General features: G+C 37.4%; 1 protein-coding gene across 2 annotated transcripts in view; it reads right to left on the reverse strand.

The window, feature by feature from the left end:
- Positions 1-23,137, reverse strand: part of LOC108758835 (ankyrin repeat and SAM domain-containing protein 1A) — a 49,966-nt gene that overhangs the window by 15,888 nt on the left and 10,941 nt on the right. The window contains exons 2-11 of one of the 2 annotated variants that reach the window (XM_018503990.1): positions 22,564-22,644; positions 22,245-22,401; positions 21,850-21,995; positions 21,569-21,691; positions 18,737-18,963; positions 17,939-18,155; positions 15,857-16,069; positions 15,202-15,475; positions 14,311-14,991; positions 11,176-11,350 (exon numbers count right to left, since the gene is read on the reverse strand). In XM_018503990.1, the coding sequence (XP_018359492.1) occupies positions 11,176-11,350; positions 14,311-14,991; positions 15,202-15,475; positions 15,857-16,069; positions 17,939-18,155; positions 18,737-18,963; positions 21,569-21,691; positions 21,850-21,995; positions 22,245-22,401; positions 22,564-22,644 (2,294 nt within the window). The remainder of the gene's footprint in view (positions 1-11,175; positions 11,351-14,310; positions 14,992-15,201; positions 15,476-15,856; positions 16,070-17,938; positions 18,156-18,736; positions 18,964-21,568; positions 21,692-21,849; positions 21,996-22,244; positions 22,402-22,563; positions 22,645-23,137) is intronic. The other variant, XM_018503991.1, reaches the window with a different exon arrangement.

Genomic DNA, 23,137 nt, shown 5'->3' on the forward strand with positions numbered 1-23,137 from the left:
ATTGTAAAATAATTTTAAAAAATTTATGTAAAATGCAAAATGCAAAATAGATTTTTCGAATCTATTTTAAATGTAAAATGGATAAATAAGTATTTTAAATGGTTTTCGAATGCAAAATGGTTTTTCCTGCGGTATACATTTTTTAGAAGTATTTTACGTTTGAAATGTATTTTCAACGGAATTCAAAGTCCTAACTACAGTATTATAAAATAAAGTATTTCTGACGGGAATATTTAAAATTTTTTAATATTATGATTTGGAAACGGGGACTATTTACTTGAATAAATCAAATTAATACGAGAAGTGTCAGTTACGGTCAAAATTAGATGTTAAGAGGGATATTCATTTTTAGAAATGTATATAGTATTTTACATAAAACTGGAACACTCATTTTTTATTAAGATTCGATATTTATGGAATTAATTTTCTGTTTACAGTTTAATTTGCAGTTTACTTGAATATTCATAAAAATCTTTGGCCAATCAATAGGACTCGGTTCTTCTTATGCGTCAATGATTCTGGGGAAAATTTGTGAAAACATAGAAAAACCATTTAACTATTTTATAAATGATTAAATGATAGACATGATTCCATTTCAAATGTAAAATGAAAATGGTTTTCCAAAAACCATTTAAAATGTAAAATGTCATATAAATACATATTTAAAATAGAACTATTTTAAATATTACCCAATCCTGCATTTGCGTCGATTTGTATTATTGGTAAATAGAAAGTAAATAGAAAGTATTCATTGCACATAATTGAATAAATTATATTTTATAGTTACAATAACTATAAAATAGAGAATTATACTAAAAAATATCGGTTATTCAACTATGTATATTAATTCCACATAATATAAAATTTGTATAGTTTTCTTACATTACTACCACTATGTTCTTTTTGCATGTATTCAAGGACGCTTCGTAATCATTGACAGCATGGTTGGCATATGGCAGTCTATACCGTATGACATCGAGAAGCATTGAACTTCCACTTGATTACAATCGTTTTTATATGAGATCGTGAACTTGTTTGATTCTATCACGCTATCGGAAAGACGTAGAAGACTAAACGCGCGCTCAGAACTGCGAGATTTTCGGACGTTCGTGGCTTTATGTCTCTTACACCAAATCGGTCAAGCGATGCGTACGCGCCGGGCTCTTCGTTGCGCCACGAGTCTGGTTAACGAGACGACTAATTCGAACGTGTTAGGTCCACGAGGAGGAGGTGGTCGCGACGGCACAGTGGTGGTGATGGTGGTGGTGGTGGCGGCTTAAAAGCCAGCGGGGAAGGAGGTGAGAACGGACCTCGGTCCTCTCGCCACCCGCACTCCCGATCAACAATAATACGCGCGAAAAGGACAGCGCTGAAGGAACCTGGTAACGAAAGAGAAAGAGAATGAGGACCGGGAGTGAGACCGTGCGATGCTCGTGTTGGTGTAGAGGCCCAGCTCGTGTTGGTAGCGTGGAAAGATGACCTCAGAGATGGGACTATCATTCTTCGAGACCCCGGGCCGAAATTACGACGCTTGCACTCGGTGGTGAGACGGAGACCTCTCCGATCTTGCCTTTCATCTTGCTACCAGCGCACTCGATCATCCGCTTTTTGCCTTTATTATTGATGGTAACACGCAACAAACGAAATTGCTTGGGGTATTCATTTTCGTGTAGATGCCGATGGTATAGCGGGAGAAATACGAAATCTCGAGAGGCATTTTTTGTCTGGTTATTCTTACTTATTCGATCGGTTTATCGAGGAACCGTGCAGGTCGAAGTTTTTGGTTATTAAATGACTAATATTTTAATATTATTATTGCGTTTAATAAAGGTAAGTTCGTAATTTTCAATATCAAAACGCGATCATTTATTTTCTCCAATCGACACTTTTATTGAAATACGTTCGAAGAGAGATACGATAGAGTTCTGCCATAAATTCGCAAATAAAAATAGATCTCTTTGAGCAGCTTACGTAAAACTGACTGCACGACTGTCACGGTTTGAAGCATCGAAAAGGGTTCTCTCGTCGGGATTTCCATCGACCACGATCTATCTTGCTGAAGTACGTTTACTATACGGACGTGACACGTCGAAACGAACTTGATTGTACAGTTAATCGCGACTGTACCTTCGTTATTTTTGAAAAAAATTGTGATTGCCTAAGTAATTCATAGTGCTCAATTCGAGTAAAAGTGACTTTCTTGCTAAGGTCACACATTGTGACATTGCGATTATAAAATCTCTTCGTATGCATAATTGACATGCCGGCGCCAATAAAGATGACAGTCCACATCCATTTGCTTTCATAAACGAAATCGTTCGTTAGCTAAATGTCTTATGTAAAATCTGCGGAATAATATATACGCAAGTCAAAGATAGCTATTCGTATTCTACTTAAATTCGTTCTTCATTGGTGATATTCAACGGACGTATGAATTTCGTATGAAACGCGTTATTTCGAGCTTTAGGGGCCTCGAAAACCTTGACACAGACCTGAAGAAATATCGAAAGACGACAGCGCAATGAATACTGACGTGTCGAGTATGCTTACAATTGGAGAAGTCGAATCTTGTCGCATCTTGATCATTATCATGTTAATGAACACAGAAAATATTGAAATAAAATAATTCCGTTAGCATAATTCCACGTTTTCACGGGCATCGAATTAATTTATATTCACTGCCACATCGGTGTAGCTTTATACGTTCAAGTTTTACCGAAATTATAATATGCAAATCGATGCGTTTTATTTAAATTTAATGCCTGATATACATTAACTTTTATAGACGTACACTGAGAAAAAAGTTTCGATTGTATCAACAAGAAGTAAACTAATTTCTTCAAAGTTAAAATGAAAATAATCTTAAATATAATATATAACAGTATAAGTATATACTGTATAAAAGCATATGTATACATAATAAAAATTATATACAATATACATATATTAAAAAATTTAATTTATTCAATCATATATAATTTTAAGATATTACTTTCTTGTACTATATTTATTTAATCACGAAATCGCAGTTATCTCATTATGACGCATGATCTACATAAACGCAAGAAAGGCGAAATGTCAAGTCAAACTTACAACAAGAAGTGACAAATCGAACAAAATGTGTATTCTGATTGTACTAATCAGAATTATCATAATAGAATTTCTGACTATCTCGACTAGAATGTTTCACAGATCTCTAAATATCTGATTTGTACTTTTCCAGTTGAATCTATCAAATTTCCAATTTATGTAACTAGATTTTTTTCCCATTAGATGTAAAGGTAATATAGTTTTGATATTAAGATACTGGTAATACGTTTCTTACAATAGAGCATTATCTCACGTAAACGATAAACTGGTGCCGAGCAGTCGGCAAGTTCATTAGTCCGCTTTTCTAAGAGACTTCTTAGAGGTCATGACTAATGCAGTCTGAACTCGGTGAAATGGTATAACACTCATCAAAACGCTGCACATTGTGCGCGCGCGTACACGCGAAACTCATTCTTTTCCCACCGCAATTAGGTTTCAGAATACTCATTTTGTCAACAACACCACGTCTCAGAAAGAGACAGACACACAGACCGGATAATTATCAAGCCTTAAATTTACTCCTTATGCAATGAGACAAATGCATATTATATGCGCATACACACATATAGTTATACATGATATACTTTTCAAAATCACAACTCAGAGGAAATCAAGAATGACGAGAAATTTCACATAATGAGAGAGCTAATTACCGATTGACTATAATCACTGATTAAAAGCACGAGATAACTTTCTGACATCTCAACACTGTTCATTGATGACTACGGTACGAACCGCTTATCACTGTAAAGTGTATCCATAAGTACCGGATTAATCGCGAGTTCTTGACGCGACGAATAATCGTTTCGAACCGAAGTGTTGCCGCCAAAAGAACGAAGCGACTTGATATCGCATGAGTCACATCCCACGGTCCACACATTCCTGCATGATGTCATAATGTGACTCTCATGCATACATGTCTCTCGCGCGGTGGTCAAACGACCATCAGGATATAAACCAAACAAAGTATTTCGTTTTCCTGAATACGAATCACCGTTGCTACTAAACGTGATGTGACATGTTAACGATAGCCGCAAAACAGACCTTTGATTTTGTTGGCGTTACCTCTTGAAGCGACTTTATTAACTTCAGATATCGTGACGATATCAAACAAATATTTCAATAGAAAAAAAATGTTAATTTTTTAAATAAAAATTTACATATCTTTATTAAATTGAATTTTAAGGGAATTTTCTAGAGTCTAGAACTAAAAAATCTATTTGTTTATATTTTTTAACATTGAAAATCTGAAAAATAAGTTCTTAAAAGATTTTATGGATATTTGTCAAAATAATGAAAATATAGTTTTTAAGTTGCAAAGCACTTTGTGTTTAATGCTCTGTCATCGCATTCAAAGGTAACTGCAAAAAAATGAAAAATATATATTTCGAGTTAGAGGAGGTTGTATTATTTGTTTATGACACAGTATATATATATATATATGGTATATATATATATATATATATAATCATAAATTAAAAATAAACTTTCATTTCTTATATCATAATCATAATTGCATGTTTTATATTGCAGCTTTTTATATTATAATTCTATTTGAAATTTTAAACACGTTTTTTTCGAAGCTATATTTTTTTAAGTTGGTTAATACGATTTCTCAGAAACTACTGAACCAATCAGTTTTTACGTATGTGTAAATGTCTGTTTATCGCATGAACTAGAATTATTAGGATATCTATAAACTAACTATTTTATAGATGATAAATTTAAAAATTTTGTTTAAAAATCGACATTTGTCTTTTAAAACTGCACCATTTTAACAATTTGTAATGGTTTTCTTAGTTTAAATTATAATCGCATTTATAATAACTGGAATAATAAGTAAAAATCCTTTTGAATTTTTTGTTTCGATTAAGTTGAAAAGCTGTAATCATGTCAACCACCAATACATATTTCTTTTTGCATTTTGTTTTTTTTTAATTTACGTTACGTAAAAAGTAATGAACATTTAGTCATATCAAAATTTGTATAGATATTTACTAATAAATATGTACAAGTAGATATGTAAAAACGTAGTAGAAAAGTATATGTAGTAGTTTTCTTTAAAAAATTTTCCAAAATTACATTTTCGTATTCTAGACTAAAATATCTTCTTAATGTGCGAAAAAAATATATGAGAATTAGTTAATGCGGAAAATTATTTTTTACTTTTTAATTTTATTTGATTCTATTTCTCTTTTTTCAGACTATATTTGACTGTATGTTTTTTTGTAAAGGCAAAATATCTCTTTTAAAAATGAAAAAGTTTAAAATATATTGTATAATTACATTACTTTTGAAATACTATGTTTACATATAAGCTTCTTTTTAAAATCAATTGTCTAATTGCCAAATTGTGTCCAACGCTTTGAAACACACAATTTGAATTAATCGTTAAGTATAGACGCACAATTTTGTACAGTCAATGCGAATCAATCATCGGTTCAGTGATCAAGACATTCATTGCCGAATGGAAAGCGTCGCTAATGGCAAAGTGCGCAGCACTCATAATTTATGGAATTACCAATGACGAGCGAACATAACTAATGAAGAATGACCTTTCGTAATGTCCAGTGAAACGTAATTTGTTACATACGTGTGCTCATTATGCCAACATAATTTTTTACCGGACAAAAAGATTTGACCTTAATAACCGTGTGTTTCTTCGCGACAAAAAGAGGGACAGACGTTGAACGTTATCAAATGCATCGCGTACTAACGTCGCGGCAAACAGGTCGCAAATGAGAGGTTGTCCTAGTATAGAACAATGGTGGCTTATTTTCGCAGCGCTAAATCGCGAATGAAGTCCTACAATTTCGTGCATAGAGTTAACTGTTTTTCCTAACGATGACAAAGGCTGCCACGTACTTTCTGTTACGGTTATAAACGGAGTACAATGAGCGGAGTTAACTAGCTGCCTGAAAGTACATTCCGGTTCTGCTTCTTCTGACGAGACGTTTAAAGCCACGAGCAGATTTTTTTAAACCGTAAGACAGAGTGCAATAACCATTCATTAATATTCACTTCTACGAAGTAAAAGGTCGTCCAATTGCTTCATCCTTTAATAAGATTGAAGTAGTTTAGATTGTTATTGGAGTAGAGTAGCTCATAGATATCTTAACACATCGAATGTATTTCAAAATAAAAAGTTACGAAATAGCGGTGATTAAGATTATATGTCTTATCAATTTTAAATGAATTTAAAAAAGATAATCAGAAAGGCGTTTCTTTAAAAATGTAAATTATGAATAGATTAATAAAAAGCTAAAAATGAATAATTAAAATTATTAAAACAAATAATTCTATTTTTGGTCAAAGCAGATCCTGGTGCTTAATAATATTCACATATAAGTTTTTGTAAATAAATTAAAAAAAATTTTTATAAACTGCGACGATTCGATTTATCAAACTTGAAATGCAATTGAAGTAGAAATATTAATATTTCAAATTAGATTGCTCATCAATTTAATTTGAAATATTAATGTTTCTACTTCAATTGCATTTCAAATTCGACAAACCGAATTAGCGCAGTTTATAAATTGAAATTCAAAGTTGTATTTACAAAAATTCGTATCTGAAAATTTTTAAGCACCAGGATCTGTTTTGACTAAAAATAGGATTATTTTTCTTAATAATTTTAATTATTCATTTTTTGCTTTTTATAATCTATCTATTGTTTACAATTTAACGATAAGCGTTTTAGAAATTTGCAAAGAAATGCGTAAAATTATTAATGTCAAATTAATTTCTCGCGACATGTATCGGTTAGAATTACCATACAAAATGATCGCATATATATGCCTATGAGCAATTGCCGTATCTTATTACGAGTTAATGCGGTTGGGAACGCATAGTCAACATATATTCGCTTGTAACACGTATCCTACCGGATGTCATAATGTCGTCCGTCTTATTGCAAGCACCATATTAATCGTCCACTTACCAGCTATCAAATGTAACGCAATTTGTATTAAAACACGTTATAATTATTAATCAGATTTTCAATCACAGAAAGATTTCTCAGACGCGATATATTAATTCTCTATACTGAATTCAATAATTTTCTCGGTGTGCATATATCGTAATAATAAACTATTATATATAAATCTATCAATAATTTTGCCATGTAACCTAGGACAACTAATTTATTTGATAGCGGAAACAGATACGAATCTTGCTCTTATCAAGAAGAAAATTGTATGGATAACACGATACTGAGAAGCTCATTTGATATCAGACAAAGTCTTATCAATAAATATCATTGTGTATCCACTTTGAGTTTTTGTACAATCGTATGAAACGTGAAAAAAATATATCGCGTAATCGTATTACGTAGATTTGGAAGATGCTCTTTTCACATATATTATATAAATAAAAAACTTGTTTCACGCGTACGAAGAGGAAAATGTATAACTTAAAGTACACAAGTTGCATAATTTGTCTTTACGTATATACAGGTGACAAGGATACACCAGCAAAGTAAGTCTGATAAAACAACGTGTTATTCATGGAGACTCACCTTGCTCCACATCTTTCGTCACAATACGTTGTAGTATCTTTTTTTTGCATACGAGTTTTAATCACACGCTTCGTGTTCACGCTGGACATAACAAATATATACGATATATAAGACTACCACGCTGCTGATCACTAAAAATCACATATAATATTCAGAGTATGCAGCCACAGAAGTTAAATAAATCGTAAAACATGCATATATAAACGCGATTCTTTACAATATCATAAATAATGTTTTGCCAAAAATTAAATACGTTTTTCCCTTGGCGAACATGTTTAGTTAAGTTGTTATTCCTGTAGTCCATATTTACATATTTCAGGGTTAATCCGAAAATATTATTGCATTTTGGATTAATTGGAAATATATCGAAAACTGGGATTTTAAATGTTTTAGCATAAATTGTGCGAGGACTTACCATTAAAATGGGACGTGTTTTTTACGTAATTTCTTAAAATATGTACAAGATAACAACAGGAAAAATTTTCATTATCGTTGAAATAATATATAATATTCAAACAATTTTTTTTTTTCATTGATCTTTTTATTAGAAATGATTTTAAAAACTTATCTCGTTGAAAATCTTGTTTTGTTGAAAATCATATCCTACCTTACTTGGGACGGGATCTTTGGAAATGAAAGAAATATTAAAGTATGATCGCATGACCGGTCTGTTATTACTGAAGATTATAGTAAAAAGGATAATAAATCTGCAAACTACAATGACATTATGAAGGATAAACAAATTATGCGAAAGCTCAGAGGAGAGACATAAGCGACAAAATGACTCAAGACATCGCATACAATAGCAGCATAACGTTTATTAGCACATGAAGGATATTATAATTACTTAAATTTTAAATGTAAATATATCGCGCATATTTATATAATTTTATATACGTATACACAGAGATTGAGCCATTATAATATTTATACGAAGCATTCGACGCAAAATAAAATATTAAATCAGTCACAAAATAAGGTATAATATTATATTATCAGATAATGTAATATTACCTGATCGAATTCAATATACCAGATGACACTATCCCTTATTTTAGGATCTCATGTCCTAAGCATATTCGAATCAGAAAATCACAGAATTAATCACAATTTAAGTTTATTAATTCATAATTAATCTGCAATTATTACGCTTGGAATGAATAAATATATAATCATACTATATGTGTGCTGCATGCATATCAATTAATTTGTATATAATAAAGATAAAAATTATGCAATTGATATTGTTGATATTTAATATTGTTATTATCGTAAGATATGCCATTTAATTGGAAAGAAGATGTACTAATTCAGTTCTAACAATGTTATAGAGATTAATATCTTTTGATATATTTAAAAATCGTATACTTAATATATACATATATTTAAAAAAAAAAGGAATATCAAAATCAAGATATGTATGTCTCTCTCAATATAGGTATGTCTCAATAAAAATACATGGTAATCCAAACCTACATACAAACAATTCATTGTATATATAAATATATATAGAATATCTCTTTTTTTAATATATCTATTTATATACTTTTAATTAGAAAACATAACAAAACTCTCTTCTCTGTGATATAATTTCCAGTCTTTTAAATCATTAATTTCAGTTCCTCTCAAGCATTTATAGCTTTTCTTATAGTTACCTGCTGGATTAAACTGCACATTCGACATGCAAATGTTGAATACTTAATCCATCATATAAATAATCTTGTGTAAATATCAAAACTACTAGACGCATTATATATACAAAACAAAATAATTTAATTTCACTAAACGCTAATAATGCGAGATAAACGTACTAAATTATATATAATATATATTCTTATTTTTTGTGTATGTAATTGTTGGATTTATTAAATATTTCCAGAAAAAAGGAGATTTTATACGACGGTTATAGACTCTAATAGATTAGCTATTTACTACTTATATCAAGTAACATATAACGCAGTCGAAATCTGTTTCATCCCGCATACATTGTTGACATATCAAGGCGAAGGTAAAAGTGAAGATATGTAAGCGACTATAGACATGTATGTATCGCAATATTGTAACAAGTATACAATCTAAGGAACCATATGTCTCTCTAATTGTAACATGCGCAAAATCTCTAATATCTTTAACATTTCTATACGACGAACATTCTATTTTCGACATTTCTATCGTTCACTACGAAGGACTTCGCCTAATCCATTAGATTAACCGGGAATAACCATCGATAACAGGGAGCACCGGGCTAGCCCGAATAACGAACTCGGATCGTTAGCTTTTTGCACAACGATTGTGCTTGCGCGGCACGTCTTTCGCTTTGCGTCGGCAAAGATTGAAATCCAGAACCGGCAAATTTTGTTACCGTAGGAAAACCGGAGCCGCGTTTCGGGAGAATGTGCCGACCGTATTCCATATCGATGCCGCCCAAAATCAAAGAAAAATAGAGCAAATTTTTCAATAAAATACATTACGAACTACTTCCGATCTGCCGAAACAGGACCGACGAAAAATTCGTACTTCTTTTTCGGTGTTCCTGACGCTAAAGTACGTCCGGCTCGATCAAGCCAAGGAAGATCTACGTCGCGCGCTGTACAGAACGTTCTCTTTTCTGGGGGAGAAAACCACCCCGCGTGATTTATCTGTTCTTTCGGAAGCAGACTCGGAAGGTTCGTTTTGGTACGAAATTACAAAGGGGCGAGTGTACGATAAAATACTCCGTAAAAATTGATAATGAAAATATAAATATCATTTGTGCGGATTAAATATCGTGGGCATACATGCGCACAAATAATTCTAATACTTTGTAGTTTGTGCATAATATGCAAAGTATGTCTCTCATGAAGTCCTCTTATCTCAACTTCCTCGACGATGCAAGAACTTGGGTAATCATTATTACATACCAAACTATTATTAAAATAAATTTTAATTGCCGAACAATGTATATACACAATATAATTCTTAGAATATATTTTCTAGATATTTTTCACGCAGACCAGCTGCTCCTAATGTATATTTTAATTATACGAGTATAGGAATAAGCTTTGTGTTGTGATATTCCAATCTCTCTTATATATCCGTATATCGAACGATAATGAAATGAATGCAAAAAAAGGATGAAAATAATATGGATTTCTGTCTTCATGCCGTTATTACATTCATTTATCAAATATTTCCGTGAAATAAAAAACTGTACTGTGCTGTTACACCACATATAACGCCACATATAAATGTTAATACCAATAACAATGAGAAAGAAGGTAATTTAATTAATTTATATATAAAATTATTGTAGCATATCAACACCATGATTTTTAGGTAACACATATGTACAGTTCGCCATACACCTTCCTGCCCGTTTTCACCAATATAGTACGAGTCAACGACACTTTAAATGGGAAAAGTCGAGAGACTTGCTTTAGTGTGCACGTCTCCAGAAACGTCCCAATCGTCGCGTCAGCGGTGTCTCAGACAGACGGTAAAAAGACAGAAACGTAACACAACGGTTATGCATGTACACGTGGGCAGAAAGAAGCGTCATGCGGTGCAGCCAAGCGTGCGTTGCTGTTTACCTGCAAACGGCACGTCGCCGAAGTATTCCTCGACATTATCCGTGGACATGCTCTTGTCGGACAGCGATACGCTGGACAACGAACCGCTTGATGCGTTGAGTGATCCACCGGTGGGAAATTGCAGCAGATCTTCGTCCGTTTCCGTTTCCATGTCGCGGGATCTTCGCTTGTATACCTATTGACAAATCAGCGCCATTTGAAGAAGAAACGAGATTCCACGCTTAAATTACACGCTACAGTATTGTGTAGTAAATACTGCGGGAAAGGGTATTTTCGACGCTTCAGTTTCCAAGCCTTCAATATCTGCCGTGAAACTCGTACTGATCATGTTGTTGGATTTATGGCAGTTGCGTTTTACAATTTGCCCGCGACCACTATTACTCTGGGCGTATCGCTGTTATCACGAAATTGTCAACATTCGTATTTTATACACGGATATTTACAGTCGATATAAAAATTCCCCCGTGAGCCGCGTCGCGTCGAGCCGCGGCAAATCACACGATGGAAAAATGAAGCCAATCCTATCGCGATGAAAATTTATTGAAACGAAACGTCCGCACGCAGGCACGCGAGAAATATGCCATGTAAATCGGAGGGAAAATAAATACGCGTGGTCAACCTAAAGCATATTTATTTATTCGAATAAAAATCTATACCTTTTGACATTAATTCTTTCGATTCCGCTGACGGCGAGTCATAAATGACAAATATAATACGATTTTTCCAGCACTTTTGAATTTTATGATCCGCAAAGAATTATTGCCTGCAAATATTGCAATGCAGTTTACATCGGAATTACTTTATACATCAAAAATTATTTTTATTATAAAAAATAGAAGAGAAAGAAGGAAAGATGGATAACTGAAGATAAATAATTTTAATACACTGAAATAATTAAAGTTACAATTTGGTACAGTTTTATATAGATTTATATTTACTTACATATGTGTTTTTTTATATTATGCTATACATATAAATAATAAGCTATAATCAATGGTCAACGTAACGTTATTTATGTTTAACGACGAAACGTATTAAACCACCGAAAATTACGTAATGCCACTCAAAGAGACCTCGCGTTTTGATTTACTAAGTGCAAACTACGAAACGGCAAGCTGCTATTTCATCGCGCGTTCCAGAAAGGCTCTAACGCAATTAAAATTTGACGTCAGAGGCCCGACAGACGTTCGCGGTATCATCTGTAAAACGCCGAGAACATCTCGAGGAGACAGCCGGAAACCGTCGCTACAAATTCGTGAATTTCTCTCTCTCCTATGGCAACGGAGAACGAGCGTTCGCGAGGCGAAGTCAGACAGGCATAGAAGCCGAGGGCTTCATTATTCAAAGGGTGTCGGCGTCTTGCATTCTGCCGCTCTACTGGATTCGCGGAAGTTGACGGGTGAGAAGCAACCATCCGTAGAAGGTTCTCCCATCTCTTCGTCCTTCCTCCGACAGGTTCACGGAGACCCTCTGCCTCCGTGTGCCGAGCATGCTGTCTTCGGCTGCCGTAATAGCGTTCGATCTCCATCATCGAATCATATCAGCTGTTCAACGAATTGAGAATACGCTCGGGTACTATCGTGAGTCGACTGACGAATATTGCGATATCAGTCGCGTAAATCATGCGATATTAGCAATATTAAGTTAGCCCTCAATAGCTTCCTCAAAATACTCTTCTTGATTGAATTCTCAAATGCATATTTGTTTGACACATAGATCTTTGGGGCTTATTTAAATTGAGAATCTGGAAATATATTTAGACTCATCCTATATGTAGTCCAACGGGGAACGAAGGATTTACAACTCATTGAAGGGAAAGGATGTACAAAGCATGTTACGAGAAGAAGGTATCTGTGTCTATCAAATAGACGATTTGCATGATGAAGACATCGATCATCTCCCAAGCAAACGATGTTACATGGTATCACCGACTGTGCATACGAGTTCGCCGTCTTCGCCGCATTCAGCGACTCCTTTCTGGATATATTCACTGTGTAATATTTCGTCAAGCGTGTATAGCTGACTGAAAGACACGGATTGCGAATGCATATAGGGAACGGCAGAGAGAAGCTGGGGTGGATGGCAGAGAGATACCGTGGAAAGAGCAAAGAGAGAGGGAGAGGAAGGGAGGCAGAAGTGCGCTGGAAGCTGCGTCGTGTGCTATGGATATCCATTCGCGGTGGATGGGAATTGAACGTAGTCGGTCTCACAGCAGAACGATCATAGGGCGACGCGCAAACGGCAGCAAACGAGCGAGACAGGCCGAAGGCAGCGCGGCGGCGGTAGCGAGCGAGGCAGAGGGACGAGTCCTTGTAAATCGCATCACAGATCAAACACAGCTTGTATATTAAACGTAACCTGGTAAGACGTTATGTCGACTGCTTATCTACTGTCCAAGGCACCAGGTCAAGTGAGAGCGTTAATGGCGATCCTTAACGAGCGCACGCTGCTAAGGTCTTACATCATGAAAAGGCTTAAAGGATCGGCAGTTTCGGGTAAATCACCGGGCGCTTTGAAATTTCCCCGCGTTCTCCGCGGAGTTTCCACGATTTGACGCGTCTTTAGCGGCGCTATCTCGATATTTCTCTCGACATATGACGTACATACGTATAAATGTCTACTGATTGCCGCACTTCCAAGTAGCAGTCGACGATGCAAAGTTGAACGCCGCCGTTGCACGCTTCGCCAAGTACCGCGCGACAAATCACGGAAGCGCTCCCATTTGAGATCACTATACCATTTGAAATGAACTGCAGAATTCTCGTGAGGAATCAAGAATCTTACATGCACGCACGTTCGAGTTAATGCGGAGATTGGAAATGACGTTAGTCGCTTAAGAACCATCTGTCGATTCACAACTTGCCAATATGATTTTTTAAAGGAACTTTATTTTACAAAAATATGATTTTTTTTCAAAGAGCCCTAGACATATACGAAAAACAAGACAATTATCGCGATTCTCTTAATAAACACATGAAAATGTCGTTGCTTTAGAAATTCGTATAATAACATCAAGTAGTAGCAATTGCACGCTACTAATGACCATAATTAACTCTATACTCGCTATCGTTTCGACACTATACATCCGTCAGCATATTGACCTTGCGTGGAGTAATAACCGCTGATAGCACTTACCTGGCTGAGCGGACGAATGCGCTCATGGATGGACCTTTCCGCTTGCATGGCGGACGGCGGCGGATGATCAGGAGTGGGCGGTTGAACGTAATGCGTAGGGCTGGTCGGCAGCATCATCTGCACGCGTTTAAGACGTTTGTCGGTAGCCTCGCGACTCTCTGACGCGGATTGTCCATCCGCTATCTCACGCCTCTCATCGAGGAGACTCTCCTGGGAAGACTTCAAGGTGAGAAACGCGCTCGATACAAACGTTTGCTCCTGAATCACGTCGCCGTCGCTGCAGGGTGATTTGTCGGCATACGGACTATTCTCCGGTTCGTAGTTTTCGTACGCATGTCTGCGTAATTTTCTTCGCGGATTCAGCATCTTGATCGGCCGGTTCTCGTAGATAGACGTTATGGCTACTGGCTCTACGTTGGACTCGCGTTTTTCATCGGTTCCAACCAATCGCGACTTCATCTCCACGTACTGGTCCACGCTTCGTGTAACGTGTCGCAGCTGATCACGCCGTTTCTGCAGCTGCTCAAGATCGATGTGACTTCGCGCACCGCTGCGCGCCAAAAACAAGTACTCGTAATTACTCGGCCCTACCGAACTGTCGGCTGATAAAGACATCTGCGTTTGCAGGTGCGTCGGGGATACCGAGAGATTTCGTCTAGGCGGCTTCTTGGGCGGCGTCGGCTGCGGAAGAAGAAGCGAATATTTCTTCACATTGGTGGACGTTTGTTTGAATTATATCTTCACGTTCACGAATATTCCCGAAAAAATTAATTCGCGCGATTCGAAAAAGCGTGCAAGGCAATTTTATCTCTTTAATTTTCGTCAGATATGGATATGTTTATATCTGAGAATATCTCTTTATAATTTATGTAGATAAACCGGGGCTCTTACCGAGACTTTATTGTTGGAAGCAGGACTGTGTAGCGAGCTGGACAGAGGTGCCATTGGCAAGTAAATCCCGGCAGCGCTGGAATCGTTGGGCAAACAACGACGGTCCCGTGGGCTCGGTCCGCCGACGCTCGAGGATGACGATACGCTCAATTGGTCGGACTCTCTGCCCCCGTATCCCGTGGGCAATGTCAAGGACAGGTCCTCCGACACGAAGCTACCCTCCATTGTGCCGCGTGGCACGGGTGGAGTTTGGTACAGTCCGCTGTCGGAGCCCCTGTACAACCAAAACTCGGGGTTTCAGCGGAACCAATCGACTATCTATTATTGGTTGATGATAAATCGACTCGATAGATCGAGAATGTCGGAAACGTACGCTTCCACTCGATTAATCAGCAAGAAATACAAAAACTTCTCACGTCTACGTCGTTACATTTTGCGCGCCAACAGTATATCTCGAAATCGCATTTGTTTGAGGTATTATGCAGTATTCTTTAGCAACATCAAGTACATGAATATAATTTCCGGTAAACGTCTTACGGACGAAGTACATGCATTAAGCTACTCTAATCAAAACTACCTTTAGAAACATTGATTTGATATTATAAACTATATGTTGTTTCTAATGTAACTATGCGGTGCAAAATGTTTGCGTTACCGTGTAGTGTCGGATGGTAATGGTGTTCTTTTAGTAGTGTTTTGTGGTATATCTTCAGGAGTTTGGTCGGAACTTTCGAGAGTATTTATAGAGTTGAGAGTGTCGGATAGGGACATAAAGACGCTGTCGAAGACGGAACTGGGGTCGGAGTCCTCTGTCTGCTGGAGGGCCCTCCGTACTCCGTTCACCGGTTCCCCGTTCTGCTCGTCTTCACTGAAACGCGCACCCCGGTACGTCAACCGTTATCGATTACCAACAATCAACCGCATATTCAAAGCGAAGCAACATAATCTTGTATATCGATCAAGCTGAAGTAACTGCTATTCAACTGTACGCCACTCAATAAAATTAAACTTTAACTAATGTTTATACGGCATTTCATTATACGCTATCTTATTACGCTAATGTTATTTAATATTTAAAATGTATCATTTGCGAATAACGGAATGCTTAAATTAAAACACTCGCAAAAGCAAAGAGTAAAAATCATATTATGTAAATGTAAATGTAAATTGTGTGTATACATGTAGAAAAGACAGCTGCTTCCATTGACAAAATATGCTTCAATTGAAGACATTCATAGGTAAGCGTCAACTTTTTAATGAGGCCACGTCGACCAGGACGGAACGCGACGAATGTGGAAAAGAGAAACGAAAAAGGAGCTTGCAGCCCCGAGAGGTTGCGGAGGCCACGCGCTTGTAGCACGAGGGAGAGAGCAATGGTTATTAGTTTTATGCTGAGACGGGCTAACATTTACATTGTTTAACGTGATGGATTCATTTCGAGGCGGCCAAGCCGGGGCTACCGACGTCAAACATTGATGGTAGAAGTGCGGAACATCAACGAGAGCTCCCACGTTCTCTTACTCTCTTTCTCCCTCTTCCACTCGTACATATTACGTATCCCTCTTTCTCATTTGTTCGCTCCCTTACTCTCCCTTACTTTTCCCTCACCGTTTCTCTATCGCCCTATGTCTTCGTCTTTCTCTTTCTCACTCGCTGTACTCGAGCCAACCAGTCGGGCTTAGCAGCTAGAACGGTAGCACTGGCACAGAGTACCAATGGGGTGATGCAGCGGGGGTGACCTAGGGGCGAACGAGGCGGTCGGACCCACCATCTCGCCTGCCTACATCAGGAAAATTAAACCAAGCCAAGCGGTGCTTAACGCGCTGGGGCTACACGCGGTCGTGCCACCTCCTCCAACCTCTTCCTCCACCTTCGCGTTTCACCCCCTGGCACCGCCCCATATCCAGGTTCCCTTTTCGGTTCGAGAACCTCCACCTACAACCTTCTCCACCTCCTACGGGTACCAACGGTGGTAGCAGCAGCGCCAGCACCAGCCGTCATCATCCCAGTGCTTGGCCGGTACTCACTCATTCACTCCGCGCTCCGTCCACGTCTACGCTTTTGTTTGTCCAACATCTTCTATATTAAAGCACAGCCGCAGCCGCTGTGCGCGCACGGAGCCTTTTTGCAAAATATTACGAGCCTCTGCGCTTACCCGATGCAATCGCAGCTTTTATTTTTTTCTGCGAGACCTCTATGAAGATGGTCTAAATGATAGAGAAATACTTTTTCACTATATTTTACGTGCGAAGTCCCAAACCTCTCAAATGATTATATATGAGAATATATATATGAATGTTCGATGCGTGTAATTAAAATTTTTGTAAAGTGTAATAAATGCTTGAAATCTGTCAGTTTTATTACTACACGTTGTTAGATATCGTTCAATACATTCTAATAAATATTTATACGTCGAAATGATTTTTGAATAGTCGGTATATCATACGGCTATTTCTCTCTTTCTCTCTTTCATCCAATCATATATATGTATATATAATTTTCTCGTAATATTTCTCTGATGGTAAATTATTTGTTTACTACCGAATTAATATCTTGCTAATATCATGAACACATATTATTTGTACTAGATGTTCTCTGTTTGTACTAGATAAGCATGTATCGTTATCCATCACATCGTATAGAATCAGTAAAGGGAAATAGGGGAAAGATTTGATATATGCGTAATGAAAAATATTGCAACGAATAACATGCAAAGAATGTAAAGAAAAATACTCACAATGACATGACGGATGTACCGGAAACGCGACGATCATCGTCCCGAGGCTTATGATAGAACTGCCATTGAGTAGGCGACGTTCCTTCCGCGGGGGAAAGATCATCCTCCGGACGAACATTTTCGTAGGGGCTGCCCAATGAATCGCCACCCTGTACCGGAATTGGCGGCAAGTTCTCGCTATCGGCGTCACTTTCCACACCGGAGGAAGACCGATGCCCTGTTTCAAAATCGACGAGGGCATGTAATTGTATACAGTGATCATAAAACACATAGTCACAAATCTTTTCAAGGAACAAAACTAATAAAAAGAGCAGTGCTGCAGATGCAAGGCAGTGAATAAGAAGAAAACAAGGTACTAAAAATTCGAAATTGATTTTTTAATACTCCTAACATGTACAGCACTTTCAAGAATGAGAATTTATGATCATCGTTATTATATGATGTAAGTTATGATAAAAATTATCACAGACGTGTCGTTTTATTATTCACACGTAATGTATGCAGAAACAGAGTTCAGGATTAATCCCATGTGCTTAATATAACGTTATGCAAATATACACACAAATCTTTATATATGGCTAAGAGCGATTTAATTAAACGCTGCAGCAAACTGGAAACGTACGTTCTCTCAACAGACGTTCCACTTTAATTACATATATGTGTATATATATATATTATATATACGTATACACACACACACACACATATATATATATATATATACAAACATACATACATGTACATAAATATATCGGTCGTAATGTTATGAAAATAAATTGTATGCGAATGCAGCCGTACTTTTTATCACCGCTGTGATATCTTGAGTGACATGCGGCGGAAACTGTCCCAGAAGATCAAGCACCGTGTTTTGCCGAGAATCCCTAATGCCCAAATCCACTCCGCGATCTAACAGCGCCCGTACTACTTCCATCTTGCCGCAAAGCGCGGCCTCGTGCATCGCAGTACCCGCTGACGTTCTCGTATTGACGTCAACTCCAGCAGCAAGGAGAACCTCCACGACCGCTCTGCAACAAAGCAAATATTTCATTGCATCTTATTTTATATAACAAATATAACGAGACCCATAAAATTTGCAAGACGGTTCCAAAATTATTAAAAGTAGCCACATGTGTTATATGATTACGTAAAGAAAAATTAGATTGTGTTTGAATAGTTTTGCATTTTGTTACGCTTCTCTCGTTAAAAAAATAAAAATTAAAATCCAGTTTAAAAAGTATTAAGGAACAAAGTAATAAATTATCGGTTATAATTTGTAGATAAATCTCGAAACGAGAAAACCAAATGCTTCTAGGTTTTATGCGACCTCGAAGCGTCTGGATTCTGCGACTTCCATCCATCGACAAGCCATTAAGACTACAAGAGATGCGTTTGCTATCAGCGCCTAATCGAAATACAGATTTTGCTCTCCTTCTATCGGATAGACTATGCACCAACTGCGGTGACCGCAGCCGTCCGTCGCATATAGGATTGGCGGCTGAAGATCGGATTCGCGTGCACCTATGTTGTTATTACCGTAGCATAGGGGTATTTGTATACTGGCTTACCGAGAGCATCGATATTGAATCCGATAATAGACATTACTCCGCGAGTAGATCCACTAAATATCGTGGTGCGCGCGTGAAACGCGTGCGTGAGTCCAACCGTCGCAATGTACGCAACCCCCTTCCCCCATACGTGCCTGCGTGCGCGCGTACATCTACCCCAGAGACTCTCAAATTTTGCGAGATGTCGCTAACTTCTGACATATTCAACAAATAGATTCGGAATGGACAGAGAGAAAGTTTAAATAGTAGTTTAAAAGAAAAAGTATAGAAAAGAAAATGTGGATAAACCTGCATGTGTAAAATATAGTAGGAATATATAAGACGTAATTTTATTTAAACGTGATTTTATTTAAACATTATTGAGATAGATCTTAATAAATTCAAGTGATCCGTTATTCATGACCAACAGTAGAAGTGTATGAATTCATACAGACTTTTTATTAATGCGCTAAAATTTCCCTCATGGCGTTTTCCATATTTGCAGTTTGAGAAACGCTGATCTAGCCCAAACGTCCAAACAGCTCGTGCGTACGCGTTCGCACTCGTACAGGCGCAAACGTCTCGCGCGCCGTTATTTAACCAAAATTCGAGCGATAAAATGTCACGTTCTGCACGCTCTCTCTCTCTCACGCCCATCCCACGCCACCACCCCCGGCCAATTCTGCTGCACCCTCGCGCTGGCATCGACGGAAAATGCAGCCGCCGGACTGTATATCGCGATACGATCGCATTATAAGCGGCAAGCGCCGGTTAAAGCGATTACCGGCTGCGAGGCTGCATAGAAAAACCGGCGTTATACCCGATTACAATGTGACTGCCGTTTCGCGGCGATTCACGATTCGATTCGACCGCCAACCGGACTGTTACGATCGTCCATCCCCTCGCTGCCCACCACTCTCTCTCTCGTCTCCGTGGCGTCGATTATACAAAAAGCTCAGCGGGATTACGGACTAGCATCGCCCTGTTAAACGAGAACGTATCGCTCGGCACCAAATGCTAAATGCGAAACAACTAGGTAACGGAGATGTTACGACGCCGATGTTACCGAAATCAAATTTACTATCATCGATTGTAAGAGACCAAAGAATTTCTCGCGATTATCGAGGAATAATAGTAGCGATTATAGTCTCCGCCATTTGATCATGTGGGTTCGAGATAATCGATTATCCGCTCTTCCTTCTTTGTCACCCTATTACGCGGTTCAGTTAATTGAATAATATTACACAAGATGCGTGGCTACGATTATGACATTATTTCTTCCACACAGAAGGTTCTTCCACTCCAGTTCAATACCGATTTATTATTCATTAAATACGTGCAGCGATATATTTCAATACAAACAGCATAATGCAAGAAACCGATATTTTTTTTAAGACGCAAAGGAATTCTGCTGCTTTGCCATCACGATTAATATAGGTCGATACGTTTCGGCGGTAGTGATTAATACGATTCTCGTAATCGGGAGGCGGTCAGCAATCCGCACGGATGGACAGAACGGCTGACGGTGTGATGCGATCGGATGCATTCGCGTGGTTCGAGGAGGGACGAGAGGGCAATCGACGGAACGGTAATATGGGACGTGTAACCAGTAGAGGGTTGGATCGGATCATGCCAGTCGGAGGACGCATATATCGCATTCGACGGGATTACGTAACGCGGTGCTCTCTGATTGGCTCTAATAGCCAGCGCTGCAAATGGCTCGACATCGTTATGGTTAGCTCGAACGAATCCATTGTTGTACTCGAACACAATACATGTTGCGCATTATCCAGTAATTAGCGTAACCATTTCGCGGGAAGAAGTTATATGCAGTCCTTAGATAAACAAAAATACCCGAACGTGTGATGGTAGCGGCATCGTATTGTATAATATGTCGCGCCAAATATAATTAAAACTGCTAAATTGTGATAAAAAGGGAAAATGAAGCATCTGCGTTTTTAAAATAATGTTTGTCTCACAATCAGTATTATTAAATATAATAAACTTGATAGTTAATTTAATGAAACTTTCTAGTAATTATGAATTATTCTCTTAACATATATGTACCAAATAAATTAACTCTTACCTGTGGCCATTGCGTGAAGCTAAATGCAATGGTGTATGCGGGAAGATCAGAGATGAGGAAGAATTACGAAGTGATTCAATTAATTCAGGATGCGTTCGCACGAGTAACTCCACAGTTTCCAATCTGTAAGAAACGCCACGATTATGTTACGGTGATGCTTAGCATGAATCCCAATCGAAATAGTAATATAGATCCCGAAATTTAATATCCGCAAATATCATGAAGTGTATATGGGAAAATATTGAGTCGCTGGAAAAGATATAGTTGTATGTGCGATTTACCTGCCATATTGCGCAGCGAGGTCGAGCGCGGATTCTCCGCGGCTGTTGCGGATACTAGGGTCGCATCCGTATTGCAACAGCTGTGCCACCACTTCCGTGTGTCCGTACTGTGCGGCACAATGCAATGCAGTTTCGTTATCCTTTGTCTGTAACCAAACGATATTTAAAGCTTTTTTTAGATATTACACATTAATTTGCGACATTCATCAAAGCTACTTCCATAAATTAAATTATATAGTAAGATATTATTTCTGATAACCATAAAAAATTATTTCTTGCATTACACTTCAATAAAAAGATACTACAAAACATACTCTGAGTGTTACAGACTCTTGAAATATATTCTAAAATCATTTATTTTAACAAAACGTTTTGATAATAGATATGCTACTAACCGCAAGATTCACTTTTGGTACCGATGGACCTTGATTAAGAATTAATCGTACAATTTCCGCGTCCCCAGCCCAAGCTGCCAAATGAAGCGGCGAGGAACCTTTAGCATCGACGACATTGGTGGAAGCCTCATATTGGAGCAGCAATCTGACTACGTCTCTGCAAATGAATGTTTTAGGAAACATTAGAGACAATACAGTTATGTTTAAAAAATTCGATAAAAAGGAGAACATCAATTTTAATAATTTGAAAAAGTACTAAAGAGAGTACTTTAAACAATAATCTTTAATAATCTTTCAAAAAATATTTAAGATATTGTACCTATGCCCATTTAGGGCTGCGTGATGAAGGGCTGAATATCCACTGGCGTCTTGCACATTAGCACCTGGTCCCCGACGTAAACTGTAAGTAAAAATATTGCTCAATCGTACAACAGAAAATCGATTAATTTATTTTTCATATAGTATAAATTGTCGAAACATTTTTAATGTTCATTTTATTGCTTTTATTAAGTCGCGATAACTACCTTGAATAATTTAATTATTTATCGCAAAAGTATCAAATAACGATAGGATAAACAATAAAATACAATACTTCAAATGTTTTTACAAGATAATCTTATAGTATACAATTCAACAAATTTAATTCGCTGCAAGAATTAAATTTGCATATTAATTGTTTTTAATTCAAAAGCTATTCAATGATTCAATGTCGAATCAACCGCTGTATTTCTTAATTTTATTTCTGATTCGTAATTCGAGAAAGTGCACGACATACGGCATGAATTCGCTACGCCGAAAAATCGCGATATCTGCACATCGCAGATCGTTAGATGACATAATGTGCCTCGTGAAAAGGAACAGGCTCGCTAATGAAGCTTCCTGCGTCCAACACA

This window comes from Trachymyrmex cornetzi, unplaced genomic scaffold (genome assembly GCF_001594075.2).
Source record: "Trachymyrmex cornetzi isolate Tcor2-1 unplaced genomic scaffold, Tcor1.1 scaffold16, whole genome shotgun sequence".
Lineage (NCBI taxonomy): Eukaryota > Metazoa > Arthropoda > Insecta > Hymenoptera > Formicidae > Trachymyrmex > Trachymyrmex cornetzi.